The sequence below is a fragment of the Mesocricetus auratus genome, unplaced genomic scaffold (assembly GCF_017639785.1).
Source record: "Mesocricetus auratus isolate SY011 unplaced genomic scaffold, BCM_Maur_2.0 Super-Scaffold_100014, whole genome shotgun sequence".
NCBI lineage: Eukaryota > Metazoa > Chordata > Mammalia > Rodentia > Cricetidae > Mesocricetus > Mesocricetus auratus.
Window position 1 is genome coordinate 43,497,124 of NW_024429197.1, and position 19,372 is coordinate 43,516,495.

General features: G+C 41.5%; 1 protein-coding gene across 6 annotated transcripts in view; it reads right to left on the reverse strand.

Moving 5' to 3' along the window:
* Fggy (FGGY carbohydrate kinase domain containing) overlaps positions 1 to 19,372 on the reverse strand; it is a 407,006-nt gene that overhangs the window by 337,093 nt on the left and 50,541 nt on the right. For 5 of the 6 annotated variants that reach the window (XM_040757148.1, XM_040757147.1, XM_040757146.1 and 2 more), the window contains exon 4: positions 15,911 to 16,062. In XM_040757148.1, the coding sequence (XP_040613082.1) occupies positions 15,911 to 16,062 (152 nt within the window). Of the gene's footprint in view, positions 1 to 15,910; positions 16,063 to 19,372 lie in introns of those variants that run through there. The other variant, XM_040757149.1, reaches the window with a different exon arrangement.

Sequence of the window (19,372 nt, forward strand, 5' to 3'; positions counted from 1 at the left end):
TCTTTCTTTTTCCAATAGATATGACATATTTTAGTTACTATGCAAAAAGACTTTTATTAAACTAAACAAACCATCTAATCATGTAACATGGCTATCAAGCCATCTTTCTCTTATCTCTGCTCCTACAAGTAATGGACATGCATTCACAGCAGTTAAGAAACTAGGCAGCAAGCCAACTGGGCATGTGGTCTGAGTACAACAGTCATCAGCCTAGTGCTGGCCTGGTCAAGAGAGAGGGATTCTTTCAAGAAACATTTGTCATGCTTCCAGTGCCGAGCACCAGGTTCAGCTTTGGGCACTCAATAGTAAGGTAGGAATGGAGAGATCTGAGCCCTCCTCCTAGGGAACTAAGAATCAAACAAACCAAATGAAGGAGAAATACAGTGTCATGGAAAAGCAAAGCAGAGTCCAAAAGAACTTCACTGAGACCCTGTCCTCAAACCTGATGGGAGAAGATTCTGAGACCCTCAGACAAATACTAGATGGAGGAGGACCCAAATTAGACATCTCCATTAGATCCCTCCCCTTGGAGAGCAGGTAACCCCATGGAAAAGGGGGAAGAAGAAATGTGGGAAACAGAAGGGTCAAGGATAACTGTAGATTTCAACTAGGTAGGGTTTGTAGGGGCCCACAGAGATGGAAGTGGGGATCATGGAGCCTGCATGGGTCTGTGTTAGGTCTTGTACATATATGATGTGGTTGTCAGCTTGGTGTTTTCGTGGGATCCCTGGCAGTGGGAGTGGAGGTGTCCCAACAGAAGTTTCCCTCGCCATTCCCCCTCCACTTCCCCTCTCTCCAGATCCACCTCTATTCCTCCCACTTCAGAAAATCAGGCCTCCAAGGACATCCACTGAACATGGCCTAAGAAGATATGAGACTAGGTACAACACCCCACATCAAGGCTGGGTGAGGCAACACAGCAGGAGGGAAGGGAAACTTCTGTTGGGATATATTGAAAACAAAGAAGAAAAAAGACTTTGGGAGGCAAATAAAGTTAGAAAGGAATTAAATTTGAAACCTTACTTTAAAAAATGAACATAGGTCAAAGCCATGAAGTAAAATATACAAAGAGCACTATTACAGTAACAGCTGGCATTTTTTAATGTTGCTAGGTAAGCGGGTGAGCACCTTTATTTTTCTAGTGTACATTTTCCATCATTCTGTTCTACCATAAAACTAAGACATAACATATTTAGTATAAGTCAAGTATGTAAATTTGAATAGGAGCTCAGGGTATAGGTCTGTGACCTCCATGTTATGTGTTTGTTTGAGGCCAGTTAACAGCATAAAACCCAGGGGAAAATCAATAGCAGGCACCCCAGGACAATGAGAACTACCAAATTCAAGGTTCAAATGCTAGGGCATCTGGTCCTGGTACACTGAGGTGTGGCACAAGCATCCCAGAGAAATACTTTTTGATTGGCAGAAAAGTGTAAGCTTCTTCTGTAGGAAAAGGGGAAGAACTTAGAGGGGATGGCATTTACTGCTAGAGAGCAAGGACACAGTAGAGAGGACATGGATCCTCATCTCCTCCCCAGAACCTGTATTCATTTCACTTGTGATATAAGGCCCAAACCTGGGTAACAACCCTGAAGCCAAGGGATGGACTCAGGGAGAAAGGATCAATAATCCTCCAATCTTTGTTATTAATAATGGGAAAGAGAAAATAAACGTAGGTTGGGCATGCAACAGATCTTTACTTTGCAATAAAAAAAACGGCACATAGACTCCCAGGGGACTGCTACAGAGTCTCCCCTCCTGGTGGGGGCCGGCACCCCAGATTCCTGGTCTTCTCCTCCACCATCGAGACCAGGGGACCTGGTAAACCAGGTTCTGTAACCAGCCTGCCTTCCAGTGCCTGGGGACTGGAGTCTTCCCTCCCGGTTGGAGCCTACACACCCCAGATTCCTGGTTTTCTTTTCTACCAATGGGACCAGGTAAACCAAACCCTGTAACCAGGCCCGCCCTCCAGTGCCTGGGGACTGGCTGGAGACTGCCACAAAGCCTCTACTCCCAGTAGGAGCCATGCACCCCAGATTGCTGGTCATCTCTTCTTCCACTAACTGGACCAAGGGACCAGGTAAACCAGGCCCTATATCTCTGGGCCTGCCTTCCAGTGCCTGGGGACTGCTAGGTGAGACTCCAGGAGGGAGCCTATGCACCCGAGTTTGCTGGTCTTCTTCTCTACCCACAAGACCAGGCAATTCGGGGTCTGTTTCTGGTCTGAGTCTCCCCTCCATGTGGGAGAGTGCACACCCCAGATTCCCAGTCTTCTTCTCCACCCATGGGACCAAGACTAGGACCAGGAAGAGAAGAACTACCAGAGTATTGGACTTGCTTGCACCCACCGAAAGGGAACTCTGGTCCACTAACCACCAGACCAGTAAGGGGCTCTTTTGCACCCACTAGAAGAAGGGATGGGAAACAGGCAATACAAAAACACATTCAGCAACAGAAAAACAAATATGACACCACCAGATTTTAGAGACTCCACACCAGCAAGACTCCAACATTCCAATGCAAATGAAGCAGAAGAGAATGACCTTAAAAACAACTTAATGAAAATGATAGAGGCCCTAAGAGAGGATATAGGAAAATCCCTCAAAGAGATGGAAGAAAAAACAAACCAAAATATGCAAGAAATGGAAGAAAAAGGAAACCAAAAATAAAAATGCAGCAAGTGGACGAAGAGACAAAGCAAAAATTGCAAGAAATGATTCAAACACTGCAAGGGTTGAAAACTGAAATAGAGACAATAAAGAAAAACACAATCTGAAGGAAGGGTAGAAATAGAAAAGCTGGGCAAATAGTCAGGTACTACAGATGCAAGCATAACCAACAGAATACGAGAGATTGAGGACAGAATCTCAGGTGTTGAAGATACACTAGGAGAAATTGATTCATCAACCAAAGAAAATCATTTTTTTCTGTTGTTTTTACAAGACAGGGTTTCTCTGTATTGTTTTGGAGGCTGTCGGTCCAGCCTAGCCTCGAACTCACAGAGATCCGTCTGCCTCTGCCTCCCGAGTGCTGGGATTAAAGGCATGCGCCACCAACGCCCGGCTTTTTTTTTTCCAAAGAAAATCTTAAGTCCAACAAATCCTTAACAAAAAATATCCAGGAAACATGGGACACGATGAAAAGACCAAAACTAAGAATAATAGATATAGAAGAAGGTGAAGAAAACCACCTCAAAGGGGCAGAAGATATATTCAACAAAATCGTGTAAGGAAACTTTCCCAATCTAAAGAAAGACATGCTAATGAAGGTACAAAAAGCTTCCAGAACACCAAATAGAGTGGACCACAAAAAAGTCCCCTTGTCACATAATAATCAAGACCCCTAATATACAGAATTAAGAAAGAATATTAAGAGCAGCTAAGGAAAAAGGCCAAGTAACATAAAAAGGTAAACCTATCTGAATTACACCTGACTTCTCCATGAAAACTCTGAAAGCCAGAAGGTCCTGGATAGATATTCTACCAAAACTAAGAGACCATGGATGCCAGCCTAGACTACTATACACCCAGCAAAACTTTCAATTACTATAGATGGAGATAATAAGATATTTCATGACAAAACTAGATTCAAGCAATACATATGCACTAACCTAACCCTACAGAAAGTTCTAGAAGGAAAACTCCAACCCAAGGAAGTTAACTACAAACAGAAAAACATAGGCATTAAATAATCCCACCTTACCAACAGCCAAAAGAAAAAAGGGTGGATTTCCACACATAATTCCACCATCAATAACCATTCCAAATTAAAGAAGGATGAGCAACCAATGGTCATTAATATCCCTCAATATTAATGGTTTTAATTCGCCCATAAAAAGACATGGGCTAACAGAATGGATTCGAAGACAGAACCCTTCCTTCTGCTGCATAAAAGAAACACACCTCAACCTCAAAGACAGACGGTACCTCAGAGTAAAAGGTTGGGAAAAGATTTTCCAATCAAATGGACCCAAGAAACAAGCTGGGGTAGCAATCCTAATATTTAACAAATGAGAATTTAAAATAAAATCAATCAAAAAAGATGAAGGAGGTCATAACATACTCATCACAGGAGAAATCCACCAAGATGAAGTTTCAATTCTGAACATCTATGCCCCAAATACAAAGGCATTCATGTTCATAAAAGAAACATTACAAAAACTCAAATCACATATAAAGCCCCACACACTTTTAGGGGAAGACTAAACACCCCACTATCACCAATAGACAGGAATACTAGACAGAAACCTAACAAGGAAACAAAGTAACAGAAGTTATGACCCATTGGGATTAACAGACGTCTACAGAACATTCTATCCAAATAAAAAAGAATATACCTTCTTATCAGTGCCACATGGAACCTACTCAAAAATGGACCACATACTTGGCAACATATCAAAAACCTCAGCAGCTAAAAAAAAAATTGGAATAACTCCATGTACCTTATCAGACCACCATGTGTTAAAATTAGATTTCAACAACAACACAAATTGCAGAAACCCTACAAACTCATGGAAATTGAATAATGCACAATTACAGCATTCCTGGGTTAAAGAAGAAATAAGAAAATAAATTAAACACTTCCTAGAATTCAATAAGAATGAAGACACAACATACCCAAACCTATGGGACACTTTGAAAGCAGTGCTACAAGGGAAGTTCATAGCACTAAGTGCCCACATGAAGAAACTGGAGAATAGTTACACTAGAGAATTAATAGCACAGCTGAAAGCTCTAGAACACAAAGAAGAAAACTCACCCAGGAGGAATAGATGCCAGGAAATAATCAAACTGAGGGCTGAAATCAATAAAGTAGAAACTAGGAAAACAATACAAAGAATTAATGCAATGAAGAGTTGGTTCTTTGTGAAAATCAACAAGATAGACAAACCTTTGTCTGAACTTACCAAACGGCAGAGTGTGAACATGCAAATTAACAAAATCAGAAATGAAAACGGGGACATAACAACAAACTCTGATGAAATTCAGAAATCATCAGGTCATTACTTGAAAACCTGTACTCCATAAAATTCAAAAATTTAAAGGAAATAGACAAGTTTCTGGATAGCTATCACTTGCCAAAATTAAATCAAGAACAGATAAGCAATTTAAATAGACCTACAAATGCTATGGAAATAGAAGCAATCATTAAAAGTCTCCCAGCCAAATAAAGCCCAGGTCCAGATGGCTTCAGTGCAGAATTCTACCAGAAATTCAAAGAACAGCTTATACCAATTCTTCTCAAAGTATTCCACTCAATAGAAGCAGAAGGGTCTTTGCCAAACTCTTTCTACGAGGCATCAAGAAACTTTATACCCAAGCCACACAAAGACACAACTAAGAAAGAGAACTTCAGACCAATATCCCTCATGAACATTGATGAAAAAATACTTAATAAAATAATGGCAAATCAGATCCAAGAACACATCAAAACAATCATTCACCACGATCAAGTAGGTTTCATCCCAGGGATGCAGGGATGGTTCAACATACAAAAATCCATCAATGTAATCCACCATATAAACAAGCTGAGAAACAAAAATCACATGATCATCTCACTAGATGCCGAAAAAGCCTTTGACAAAATCAACACGCCTTCATGATAAAGGTCTTGGAGAGATCTGGGATAACAGGAACATACCTAACATAATAAAAGCTATATACAGCAAACTAACAGCCAACAGCAAACCAACAGCCAACAGCAAACTAAACAGACAGAAGCATAACGCAATTCTGCTAAAATCAGGAAAGAGACAATGCTTTCCACTCTCTCCATATCTTTTCAATATTGTACTTGAAGTTCTAGCTAGAGCAATATGACAACAAAAGGAGATCAAGGGTATACAAATTGGAAAGGAAAAGATCAAAATTTCACTATTTGCAGATGATATCATAGTTTTCATAAGTGATCCAAAAGCTCTACTAGGGAACTCCTATAGGTGATAAATACTTTCAGCACAGTGGCAGGATATAAGATGAACTCAAGAAAATCAGAAGCCCTACTATATACAGACGATACAAGGGCTAAGAAAGAAATTAGACAAACATCACCCTTTACAACATAAAATACCTTGTGGTAATGCTAACTAAACAAGTGAAAGACCTATACCTCAAGAAATTTGAGTCTTTAAAGAAAGAAATTAAAGAAGACATCAGAAAATGGAAAGATCTCCCATGCTCTTGGATAGATAGGATCAATGTAGTAAAAATGGCAATCCTGCCAAAAGCAATCTACAGATTCAATGCGATCCCCACTAAAATACCAACAAAATTCTTCAAAGACCATGAAAGAACAATAATCAATTATGTATGGAAAAACAAAAGACCCAGGATAGCCAAAACAACCTTATTCAACAAAGTAACATCTGGACGCATCACCATCCCTGATTTCAAGCTCTATTATGGAGTTGGAGTCCTGAAAACAACTTGGTATTGGCACAAAAATAGGTAGACCAATGGAATAGAATTGAACACCCTGATATTAACCCATACATGTATGAACATGCTGGCATAAATGGATGCCAGCATGTAGAAAAATGTGGAGAGATCCATGTCTCTTGCCACGCACAAAACTTAAGTCTAAATGGATCAAATACATCAACATAAATCCAGCAAAACTGAAACACTTAGAAGGGAAAATGGGTGGTACCCTTGAAAGAATTGGCACACGAAACAGCTTCTTGAACATAACACCAATAGCAGAGACAGTGAGGTCAACAATTACTACATTGGACCTCCTGAAACTGAAAAGCTTCTGTAAGGCAAAACACACAATGAGCAAGACAAAAAAGCAGCCCACAGAATGGGAAAAGGTATTCACTAATCCCACATCTGACAGAGGGCTGATCTCCAAAACTTACAAGGAACTCAAGAAGCAAGACTCCAAAAAACAAAAGGATCCAATTAAAAAGTGGGCTACAGAAGTATATAGAGAATTCTCAATAAAGGAATCTAAAATGGTTAAGAGGCACTTGAGAAAGTGCTCAACATCCCTAGCCATCAGGGAAATGAAAATCAAAACAACTCTGAGATACCATCTTACTCCTATCAGAAGGGCTAAAATCAAAAACACCAATGATAGTTTATGATGGAGAGGTTGTGATGAAAGGGGAACACTCCTCTACTGCTGGTGGGAGTGCCACCCTGTACAGCCACTTTGGAAATGAGTATGGAGATTCCGCAGAAAAATGGGAATAATCCTACCACAAGACCCAGCAATTCCACTCTTAGGCATATATCCAAAAGATCCACATTCATACAACAAGGACATCTGTTCCACTATGTTCATAGCAGCATTATCTGTAATAGCCAGAACTTGGAAGCAACCTAGATGCTCCTCAACTGAACAGTGGATAGAGAAAATGTGGTACACCTACACAATGGAATACTATTCAGCAGATAAAAACAATGGAATCCTGAAATTTGCAGGCAAATGGATGGCACTAGAAAAAAACATCCTGAGTGAAGTAACCCAGTCACAAAAAGAGAAACATGGTATGTACTCTGTCATATATGAATTTTATACATAGATCTGGGGAGTCCCAGTCTACAGTCCCATGGGCAGAGTGGGGAACAGACCTTCATCCAGTGGCTGATGGAAGCAGAGACAGACTCCCACAGATAAACACTGAGCCGAACTCAAGGAAACCAGTGACAGAAAGGGAGGACTGATGAGCAAAGGGGTTAAGACAGGGCTGTTTTAAGCCCCAGAAACAGCTGACCTGACAGGGGTTAGCTCTTGAATCCCAGACTGACAGCTGGGCCAACATGGGACTGATCAAGACCCCCTGAATGTGGGTGTCAGTGAGGAGGCCTATGTAATCTATTGGGCCTTGGGTAGTGGTAGATCAGTATTTATCCCTGGCATACAAATGGACTTTGGGTGCCCATCCAACAATGAAAGATGCACTCTCACCCTGAACTCTTGGGAGAGGGTCTAGGCCCTGCCCTGGATGAAATGACAGACTATGGACACCGCCATGGAGGGACATAAGGGGGTATTGGGGGGGGTTGTGGGAGGGTGTGAGAGGAGGGGAGGTAAAGGGAGAGGGATCTGGGATTGACACGTGAAGCAACCTTGTTTCTAATTTAAATTTAAATTTTAAAAAAATTTTAAAAAATGGCACATAACTACATAACTGAATACACATGTCCACACTTCCAGGTCTATAAGTATTTACTATGTTCTTACCTTGAACTACTCCGAGGAGCTCTAGACACTAGGTAGCACATGGTACAATGCAGTGTAGTTGTTTCCAGAGTAGGGATAATAAAAAGGATGCCACACAGGACACAGAGAAGGGCCCTAGTCAACACTAGATGACGAAGGTCAAGAATGGATTCCAGTAGAAGGTGGATCTGAGTCTTGGGCAATTAATATGTATTCAAGTAAAGGGAAGAAGTATTATATGTTTGCCAGGAGGAAGGAAAAAACCTAAGCAAAGACCCAGAGGTGTAAAAGAATCTGGCATGGAATCATAGCCAATGACCAAATAATTCACCATCTGGAGAGTCTTTCCATTGCATTCAGCATTTGTTATAGGAAAAGTAATGATGGATTCCTTGAACAAATTCCCACAGCCTGGATCTCAAAGGCAGCTGCCTGGAAGGGGTGTTGGAAAGGGAAATGATTACTAGTCTGGGTGGGGACTGCTGTGACAGGAAGGATGCCAGCCCCTCTAACAGAGCAGACCCTTCTCAGACCAGCCATTTTCCTGCACAGTTGTGTGATCCTGGAACTATCAGCTTCTTTCTTTTTCCAGATATGCAGAAAAATCTAGATTTTTATGGGAAACTGTTTAGTTTCTAAGTATTAGAAATACTCAAAAATATAAAAAAGACTTAAAAATAAAAAAACATAAAAAAGACTTAAAAAATAAAAAAAGAAATACTCATAAATGCTTTTCTCCAAGTATTCAGTGGGTCAAACAAAACTTGTCTGTGGGCCTGGTTCAGTCTGTGGGCTACCATGCTACGGCAAGCAGGAGGGAATGAATGCATGACTTTTGAGGGCAAGAAGTAAGGGGTGATGGTTAGAGCCTAGGAATGACAATATTGGAGCTTACATGGAATTCCTCAGTGATATTTATGGAAATAGGTCCAAGAAGAAAAGAATTCCCTTGTAGAATAACCAAGTGTTACCAACCAGAAGGCCTGGCTATGGCTACCAGGCTATTTTTTATGGGGAATTACCAACAAACAAAAATGAAACTGCTGTTACTGGAACCAGGGATCCAACCAAGGACAGTGCCCCACTAGCTCTGCTTGCTTTTCCTACAACTAGTCCATTTTCTGTGTGAATAATTCCTTCAAAGACATGTAATTAGGAGTCTGAGCATTCGATATTTTAATGTTTGTCTATGTAGCAATCTAGTGTAGGCTTTGTCGTTGTCATACAAATATTTATTATCTGCCTAGCACAGCATTGCACCAGAATAATTTTTCTAAGTTGTTAAACAGATTGTGTCACACCCATTCTTAAAACCAATCAACCATACCCCACTACTGTTAGAATAAAGTCCAAACTTCAGCCCAGGGCTCCAAGGCTGTGCATGTTCTGGCCTGCCCTTTCTGAGCACACCACAGCTTGTTCCGTGCCTAGTCCAGAAGGCCCAGCCATGCTAACCTCCTCGCCTGATTTCATAAGGCATACATATGCCTCCTTGATTATTCTGCCTCTAAACTAGATCTCCAGAAGTTATCCAGGAACTTCACCTCTCTTATTTACCTGGAGATCCCCTAATCTTAGCACAATGCATATCGCTCAGGGACCCTTTCTAAAGATAAACTAAAAATACAAGTCCACTACCAACTTCTCACGATCTTTCCCTGAACTAGTGCATGAAGAGCCTGACAGAAAACAACTGAGGAGATGGTAGAGTAAAATGGTGAACCCGTATTCTGAACAGAAAATGTCAAAGTTCAAGCCTCAGTCAGGACACTAAGAATCTGAGTGACTTTGGGCAAACTTCAAGTCTCTGTACCTATTTCCTGATACATAAGAGATGATACTCACTTCATAAATGGTTGGAAGTATTAGAAGAATTAGCAGGAGTGAAAAATGCTTGGAGTACTAGACACACAGTATCTCACTACCATAGTATACTCACTAGCAACTGTTTTCAACTACTTCCTGCTTCTGTTCTCCCAGTTTGGTTGACCTATTTCTCTTCTGATCAGACTAACTTCCCAGCAGCAGGGCCTACTTTTGGAAGAATATGGGTGAACAGAGCCATAACGAGACTGTTGGCTTCTTTACAAGTCAAGAGAACACAACTCATTTAACTCTTTTGAGCTTCACTTTCCTTATCTGTAAAACAAGGGGTAAAATGGTTCCTAGTAAAACAAGGAAAATAAAATCACAAGCATTGGTAGCTTCGGGGCTGCAGTTACTGGTGAAGTCTGGAGAGAGCAGGAAGTAGATTCACACTGATTACTGGGCCTGGGCTCCGGGGTTGGCTGTCTTTGTGCAGGTATCACACACAGCAGATGATCAGTCAGTTTGGTCCTTTACTGCTTCCTGGCTGTCACTGACAGCCTCACATGCTTGCTTAACTCCTAAGCAGGAAGCATTCCCCTCCCACAGCATTCACAACTCATAAAGGACAGCTCCAAGGTGGAAGACACTCTAGTATTTAGAATTCTCTCAGTCACAGATACCATGTGGCTGAAATGCCCATTACAAGAGAAAAAGATTATAAATAGAATAGCAGAAAAATGAAACTACTATTTAAATATCTTCTACACAAACCACGTTCCAAGAATCCCACTAAATTAAAGTAACTCTCCAAGGCCAGTATCATCACAGGCCAGTGCTCTGAGGTTTCAAGAAGCTTGTTTAGCTTTTCCAGGGTCCTACAACTGGTTAGTGGTAGGAAAAAGATTTAAACACGATGAGTCTGGTTTCAAATCCTTGACATGTTTTGCTGTCAGTGTTGTAGAACTGTGCTGTGTCTCTCAAAGTTTCAGTGTCTGTATTAGCTCTGGTACTTGATCAGGAGTGGGAAGAATTAGGACTGCATGCAAATTTTAAGCTAATCTAACAATAGTTTCAATTGTGTCATTTAGAGAGGGGGAAAAAGAGGATGGTACTTTGAATAACTATTTTTTAAATTTTTAGCAAACTTTTTCAGTTTTTAATTTATTTATTTTTATTTTATTTACAAAGGTGTTTTGCAATGGGCGTCCAGTCCCTTGGAACTGGAGTTACAGACAGTTGTGAGCTGCCATGTGGGTGCTGGGAATTGAACCTGGGTACTCTGAAAGAAAAGTCAGTGCTCTTAACCACTGAGCCATTTTCCCAGCCCAGAAATAAACATTTTTATCTTTCATAAAGTTTCGTGATTAAGATAAAGGGTTTATTACATCACCTAGATAAAATGGAATAATTAGGCTAGGGAAAGAGATGACAAGCCTCTCATTTGACAAGAAAGGACTAGATCAGTGGTTCTCAACCTATGGGTCACAACCCCTTTGGAGGTCAGAAGCCCCTTTCACAGAGGTCCCCTAAGACCATCAGAAAACACAGATATTTACATTATGATTCATAATAGTAGTAAAATTACAGCTATGACGTAGCAATGAAAATAATTTTAGGGTTGGGGGTCACCGCAACATGAGGAACTGCATTAAAGGGTCACAGCATTAGGAAGGTTGAGAACCACTAAACTAGAATTAGGAAGTAACATCTTTCTGATGCCCAGTAAAGTTTTTTCTCAATAGTTTCTACTGTAATACATTCAACTGTTACTTCCCTCACAGGACTCTACAGGGGCCAGGAATGGTGCATGAGAACTAACTAGGTCTAATTAGGTCCCAAGTAGAGACCCACAATGATTTCTCAGTACATCCTGGAGCAAACAGAAGTAGGGGGTTGGATGGAGGTTGGAGGGCTGAATAATTTGCTTCATTCTCTGGGGACAATGGCAGGAAAAGGAAGTGACTGAAAAGTCAGACTGCAGACTCTCCAGGTGTCCTAGAAAGTCAAGCTACTCTGTCACATTAACATGGAGCTGTGAGGATGCATGTCAGCATCAGCTGTTACCTATCCTGACCTCCTGTAGCGTACATCTTGGTACCCTGTAATACTTCACATTAATACACATAGGTAACCCCAGCTGCTCCAAGATGGCAGAACTTAACTTATAGTTGGCCTTCATTAAGATCAGAGAATCATTGAGGCCAATTGGAAAATCTTGGCTGCCTGGGCCTATAAAAAATTCAAATGGCACTTTTCCTTTTATCTGATGATTCTTTTGAATATTCCTCAACAGTTGAAGGCGTGAAACCCTTTCCTAGCTCCCAAGTCCCCCATTAACAAGTCAAATGGGCAAGCATTTGAAAGGAGAGTACAATCTGCCATTCCCCAGCCAAGACTGAGGTGCAGGCTGTGTTGAAGAACTCTGACTGGATCCCTGTGTATGAATTAATATAAGCAAGGACGTAAATGACATCACATACTATCTTCTGGGCCAAGGTACATGTGGTCTTGTTTATCCTAGGAATAAAGCCACTAGAGGCTTTCATGGTGGGTAAGAAACACATTTCCTTGCCCTATTCCAATCTTTGTATCCCTGATGAAGTTATCTAAGACATTCCCTCTCTAATTTCATAACCATCAACTAAACTGTATCACCAAGGTAAGCCCTTAGCTAGCTACTTACCTAACCTTGTCTATTCTCTCTAAAGTCCCGTCTCTTCCTTGTGACTTATATGCCATACCGAAATTACACCATAGGATATGTCTAGGAAATCCTTCCTGTTTTAACTACTAGACAAAGCTTCCACTTGTTCCCTGAGGCTCATGCCAAATGACCTGCCTCCAGAAAGAAAACTTTATCTCCTAGAATATTATTCATGTCCCAATATCACTGTGCTTGGAATGTTGTCATCAAATGACTCTGTTTCCATCCACCTGACTCCCCCAAACTCCACTTACTATATACCTTGGACTTTCTACTTACGTTGGTTAAGGCTTACTTCTGAGTATCTCTCCAGCAATTGCTGACTTATAGAAGGAACTAAGTCAGGACTCAGAAATGTAGGATTAACACAAGAATATAGAAATGACCTAGTGAGATGGTAAATGGGTAAAGGCATTTGCTGACAAGCCTAACTGTCTGAGTTTGATCCCTGGGACCCACATGACAGAAGGCAAGCACTAACTTACAAAAGTTGTCCCCTGACCTCCATAATATGTCTATGGATGGTGTACCCACACACAACTACACAAATAAAATAATAGTAATAAGTTATTTAATGAGTAGACAAATGACAATTTAATGGACTTAAGAGCACAAAAATCTCATATTCTTATGTGAACATGTATTTGGTCAATTCTGCTAAAGCTATCTAACATTGCTAACATCATCTACTACCAATGAGTCGAAAAACGACCCTTTCCTGATTCCCCATAAGTGCATGCTTTCCTTCATAGTAAAAGAGCCAAGCACAAAATTGACAGACATTTAATGAATTCTCAGGCCAGCAGCATCTGCATCACCCAACAATATGATAGAAATGAAACTTTCCAATTCGTAGTCCCTGCCCCAGGGCTACCAGAACAGAATGTGTGGTTTAACAAGACCTCCGGTGATTTGGTTACACGTGAACGTTTCAGAAGTGCTATAAGGAGACCTTCAAGGAGATGCTAAAGTTGGTTTTAAAAGTCCCATGAACTCTAAATGCAATCATGTTAACACCAAAAGGATGCTCAGCAAGAATTCTTATGCATGCTAACATGACAAAGGAAAAATAAAATACCTTGTCAATGTTAGGTTTACTTTCAGATACATGAATAAGCACAAAAGCAATGTTTTGACCTATCATCAAAAATTTTAAAAGGAAATTATATTTTTAAAAATAATACTCAGTCATAGCAGTACATGCCTTTAGCTACAGCTTACTCAGGAATCTAAGGCAGAAGGACTGCTTGAGTCCAGATGTCAATCTAGTGTTCACAATGAGTTTGGTATCAACATTGTGAGCCTGAATCCTGGGGACCACCAGGTTGCCTGATGAGGCATAAACTGGCAAAATGAAACATAAAGAATAAGTACATAGATGTTCTTAGGAAGTTGCAAACACTGTTCTATCATCTAGAAATTGCAATTTCTGTCAGCTTTACTTACTGAAGACTGATCTCAAGAGCAAGATGGTGAAGTCCCCGAGATGTGCAGATGCAACTCTCCGGACAGTTATCAGTCTCCTGTGACAACAGGACGATGTTCCCAGTACACTGAGCTAAACTCAACATAACTCATCTTCTATATGAACACAAGGGGAATGCATTCAACACTTTCCTTGTCTTGAAGTTAAGGTTAGGTAATATTAAATAACACTATCACCCTTGTTCCCAGTCCCATCCCAAGTGACAAACTTCAAGGAGCACTTTTAGTACCTGCCAGAATGAGCTAGAATTTGGAGCATGGTAACAGTTTTTAAATCCTGGATGAATCATGTGCTTGGAAACTTAGATGTCTTCTCTCAGTGTCACATGCTAACAACAGGCAGAACTTACTAGGACTAAGGTAACTGGTGCCTATGAAACCCACAGTGTGTGGCAGTGCACAGCAGCTCTGTTTTCTGATGTGTGTTCCAGCTCACGTGGGTTATGTCTTAAAATTGAACTGATGCAATTCCCTCACTGCATAGAAGAAAAAAGGGAAGTCCTGGGATAAGAATTATTTGCCAAAAGCATGCAATTATTGAAGGCAAAGGCACAATTGAATTCTCAAAAAAATCCTTGACTCCCGAGAGAGACCATTTTCAAACTCAGCCACCAGGCACAGCTTTCTGCAGATTTAAATTGACAAGAGAGAGAGCAAGCCAGACCTGCTTTGATAAATGTGGCCCCTTGCTGCCTCACTGCCTATTCCGCGTTCACAAAGCTGGGGCTCCATCACAAATCCCCTACTCTACCCACCTCTATATACAATCTGAATAACTGATGACTCATACCACCTGGAACTCCAGAGCCAGTAATGAATCACACCAACTCTTGCTCAGTTGATAGATTCTCTGTGCAGCAGACCACCTAGGGGTTTTAAGTCAGAGGTTCCCAGAGGAGGTGAACTTTCTCACCCATCCATCTCTGATGGGAGCCATTAAGCTGACATCACCATTTTCCACACTTCATAAAGGAGTGCTAACATCTGGAAATGGAAACCACCTCCCAGAGCTTTGACCAAGATCACCGTATCACTCAACGGCAGGGAAACTCAAGGGCAGGTAAAATGAGAAAGAGATATCTTGAATGTCAACAAGGCCAAAGATGAATAATATGGGGCTAAGAGTGTGTAGACAAAGAAGAATCTGGTCAAAAGAACTGGACTTAAATCCCAGCCCTGCTACTTTCTAATTGGAATGGCAATTAACCTCTCTGAACTTCGGCAGAACACAGTATATTAAAAGAATTGGTTTTGGAGTCAAGTGGTCTCAGGTTCAAATCCTGACTCTCTTACATATTTATTGCACCACTTGTGGAGATGTGGTTCCTCTTAATGAACTTAAGTTTTCCAATCTACAGAAAAGAGACATTGCACAATAGGAAAAAGAAAACCACTTGGGTATGATAATGCATGCCTGTAATCCTAGCACTCAGAAAGTGGAGGCAGGATCTTGACCTTGAGATGAAACTGGGCTATAAAGGAAAGCTCTATCTCAAAACTAGGAAAACAGTCTTGCACAGGGTGATAGGGCTCAAGAAGGTACTATGTAGGACACCATAGTGCCTGACACCTGTGTATGAAAAAAAAAAAAAGATTAACTGCAGCCTGAACAAGAAGATGGGTTCAGCCTCTCCAGACTGTCCAGGGAAAATCAAACCCTGCAGACCTGACAGGGCACTCTTAGTCCACAAGGAAGGAGTGTCTCTATGACCGTTCATGCCCTTCCTTCACATACACACTCACCTCCTTCAACCAGAGGAGCTTTGGGGCCTGCATCTCCACGGACATCACACCACCCACATACTGAAGGACACCATGCTTGGTCTTGTTGATCCTGTGAACCTGGCTGACTGCGCGATGGTCCATCCACATGATAACGTTTCGATAGGAATCCCCTAGAAGACATGAGAGAAATATGGAAAGACATGTCTTCTTTTCTTTCTGCTTCAAAGGAACAATGGTGGATTCCTAGGCAAAGCACCACACAATGTCAACAGTGATTCCTGTGTGAAGAATGAACAAAGCGGGAGTGGAGGACGTGACTTGGTGGGTAAAGGCACTTGCCACCAACCCTGACAATCTGAGTTCGATCCTCAGAACCCACACAGTAGATGTGTCAAATCAACTCCTGCATGTTGTCTTCAGACCTCCACACACCAGTACCTCCCTCCCACACACACGTACATATACATTAATAAATAAGCAAATGTAAAATGAATTAATGAACTTAATTTAAAGCGAAGATACAGAGCAAGGCTGTGAGGTCCCTACTCTCCAAGCCTTTCATTGTCATTCCAGCAGTGTCTTCCTTGACCACAACCCCAGGGTCAGAAGTCATCATATGCACCAACTCACATTCATGAACATACCACAAACATGAGTAATATTTTTTAATTTATCATTAAAACTGGTTGAGATCTGTCAGTCAATTACATTACCATTCATTCTCTTGCAACTTCTGCCCTCCCTTTCCCAGCCCTCTTGGTGAGAATTGAGTCTATGAAATAGGACTTAAATGATGCTTTGTCCTACTCATAGATACCCTCACATGTGGTCAAATATTTGACAGTTACAGAAGAGCATTTATATCCTTCTAGTTTTAGGGGTTTTTTTTTCAGTCAACTGAATTAAAATGAGCTCATTTCAGGGTATTTTTCTCATTCTGTTGCTTGGTTTGGTAGAGATGAATGCACATGAGTTCTGAATGGGAGTGCTGACTCATGTTGCAGGAGGAGATACAGTCTATTCATTTACCTCCCTGGCTTCAGGGTCTACTTCTGTATAACGGGATACCAATGCCTTACCTAAAGAGCACAGAGACACTGACTGAAATCCATCATGTTTTAACTAGGAGACAATGCACAGTGTGGCACACCTAATCCCTTGTTCCTGGCTGATCCAGAGGAGACATGAAGAGCAAGTATAAGCCAATTGGAAAAGGAGTCTATATCCTTCATAGGCTAACTCTCCCTGATGTACACCAGGGTAGCTAGCTGTCCCTTCCTTTCTTCCTGGCTTCTATGAATCCATGGCACAATGTATAGATGGGCAAGCCTTCTTTCTTTCACTATCTCTGATATCTCCGGCTCTTCTTTGCTTTCTGGTGCCATGACAAACACTATGTCCAAAAGCAACCTGGGGAAGGAAAGGATGTGCTTGGCTTACATGTGCTGATTACAGTCAATCATTCAGGTAAGTCAGGGCAAGCAGTCAAAGGGAGCAGGGGCAGGAACGATGAGGGAATGCTGCTTACTGACCTGCTCTCCAATGCTTGCTCATCTACTTTTCTCATGCCTTCCAATTTACCTGCCCAGGGGTGGCATTGCCCATAGTGAGCTAGGCTCACCCACATCCATCAACAATCAAGAAATGCCATGCAGACATACCTACAGGCCAGTCTGATGGAAGTATTGCCTCAGTTGAGGTTCCCACTTCCCAAGAGACTCTAGATTGTGTCAACTTGACCAAAACTAATAAGCATGGCTCCCAGGGTTCAATGTGGAGAAATCAGCATGAACACTTAGGATACTAACAGTGCAACACTACTGAGACCCAGGCGTGATATGTGCCAGCCACTCTCACATATTAATCGAGCAGTGAAATGACTATAGAACTACATATCTTGCTAGTGACAGGTATTTGATGTGTCTATGTATCACCTACTGTGCTACTCATTTCACACGCATCATCTCATCTAATCTGCAAAACAACCCTCTGTGATGATCATTATCCTGAGTTTGCAATGGTAACTAAGACTATGGTTGAAGACATTTCCAGATGGCAGCTGGGAAATCCATGAGGTATGCTGTGAAACCAGACCTGTGTGGAGAACCAGTAAACTGAGAAAGGGAATGCACAGGCTCGGATGTGTCAGCATGGATAAATGTGCTAGTGGGGAGATTTTAAATTCCAATACATCCTGTCCTCACTGCAGATGTGGACACATAAAGTAGTAGCACAAAGACACCTGTTTATGTGCAGCTAGAGTGGTCATGTCAGGAAGCCCTGAATTGCAGAGAGAATTTTTTTTCTTTAAAAAAAAACTCTACCTTCAAACACGACTAAATTTCTCCTTTATTCTATGAAGTGGGTATCAAAATGTCTATTATGTTATCATTTTATTTTCTGTATCTTGAAAATAACATTTAGCTAATATAACCAACCTAAGAAGATACCTAAAGAAATTACAAAGTAAAGATCATTCACTGGTATCTCTGACTAGGAAAATTTAAAGTCTCACATAGCCTTAAAAAAAATAAAAATGATAAATACTGATCTACTACCCGAGGACCATAGATTGCTGAGTTCTCCTCACTGACACCTACTTTCAGGGGGTCTGGATCAGTCCCATGCTGGCCTCTCAGTCATCAATCTGGGGTCCATTAGCTCCCTTTGTTCAGGTCAGCTGTTTCTGTGGGTTTCACCAGCCAGGTCTTGACCCTTTTGCTCATCACTCCTCCCTCTCTGCAACTGGGTTCCAGGAGTTCAATTCACTTTGGGAGCCCATTCCACGTGGAGGGATGCACTCTCAGCCTGGACACATGGGGGAGGGCCTAGGCCCTGCCCTGGATGATATGACAGACTTTGGAGATTCCCCCATGGAGGGCCTTACCTGTCCTGGGGAGCAGAAGGGGGATGGGGTGAAGGGTTGGGGGGTTGGAGAGGTGGGGGAGGTGGGAAGGGAGAGGGAGCTGGGATTGGCATGTTACAAATGAAACAAAGAGCTAGCACAAGCACATTAAAAAGCATTTTTCTGAGAAGCAAAATGGTTCTCTGGCATAACAGAACTACTTCAGTATCTACCAAGACACACATGTCACCTGTATGACATTCAAGTCGTACCAGGAACCATCAATGTTCCCACATGTGCACAGGTGCACTGGCCTGCTGGGTGTTGTTTAAAAGTATGGTGTGTAGAACTGCTGTAAGATAGAAACGCCTGGTGTCAAATGTCCAACTGTCGTAACAAGAAGCAGCAGCTACTGCCAGTGAACCAGCTACAACAGTCAGAACTATACACTAAAAATTGAATATTCATTGAAATTAATTTTTCATTGTAGACAAGAACTGGAAGGCTAATCTTTTTGCAGTTCTCCTAGAAAATCACACATAAAGGGCTCAACTGAAAGTCTGTTTAGTCTTCCGTTGCTTCTACAGACCAGGTACAGCGAAGGTGCTGGTGCTCTGTTCCTTTCACAAGGAGCC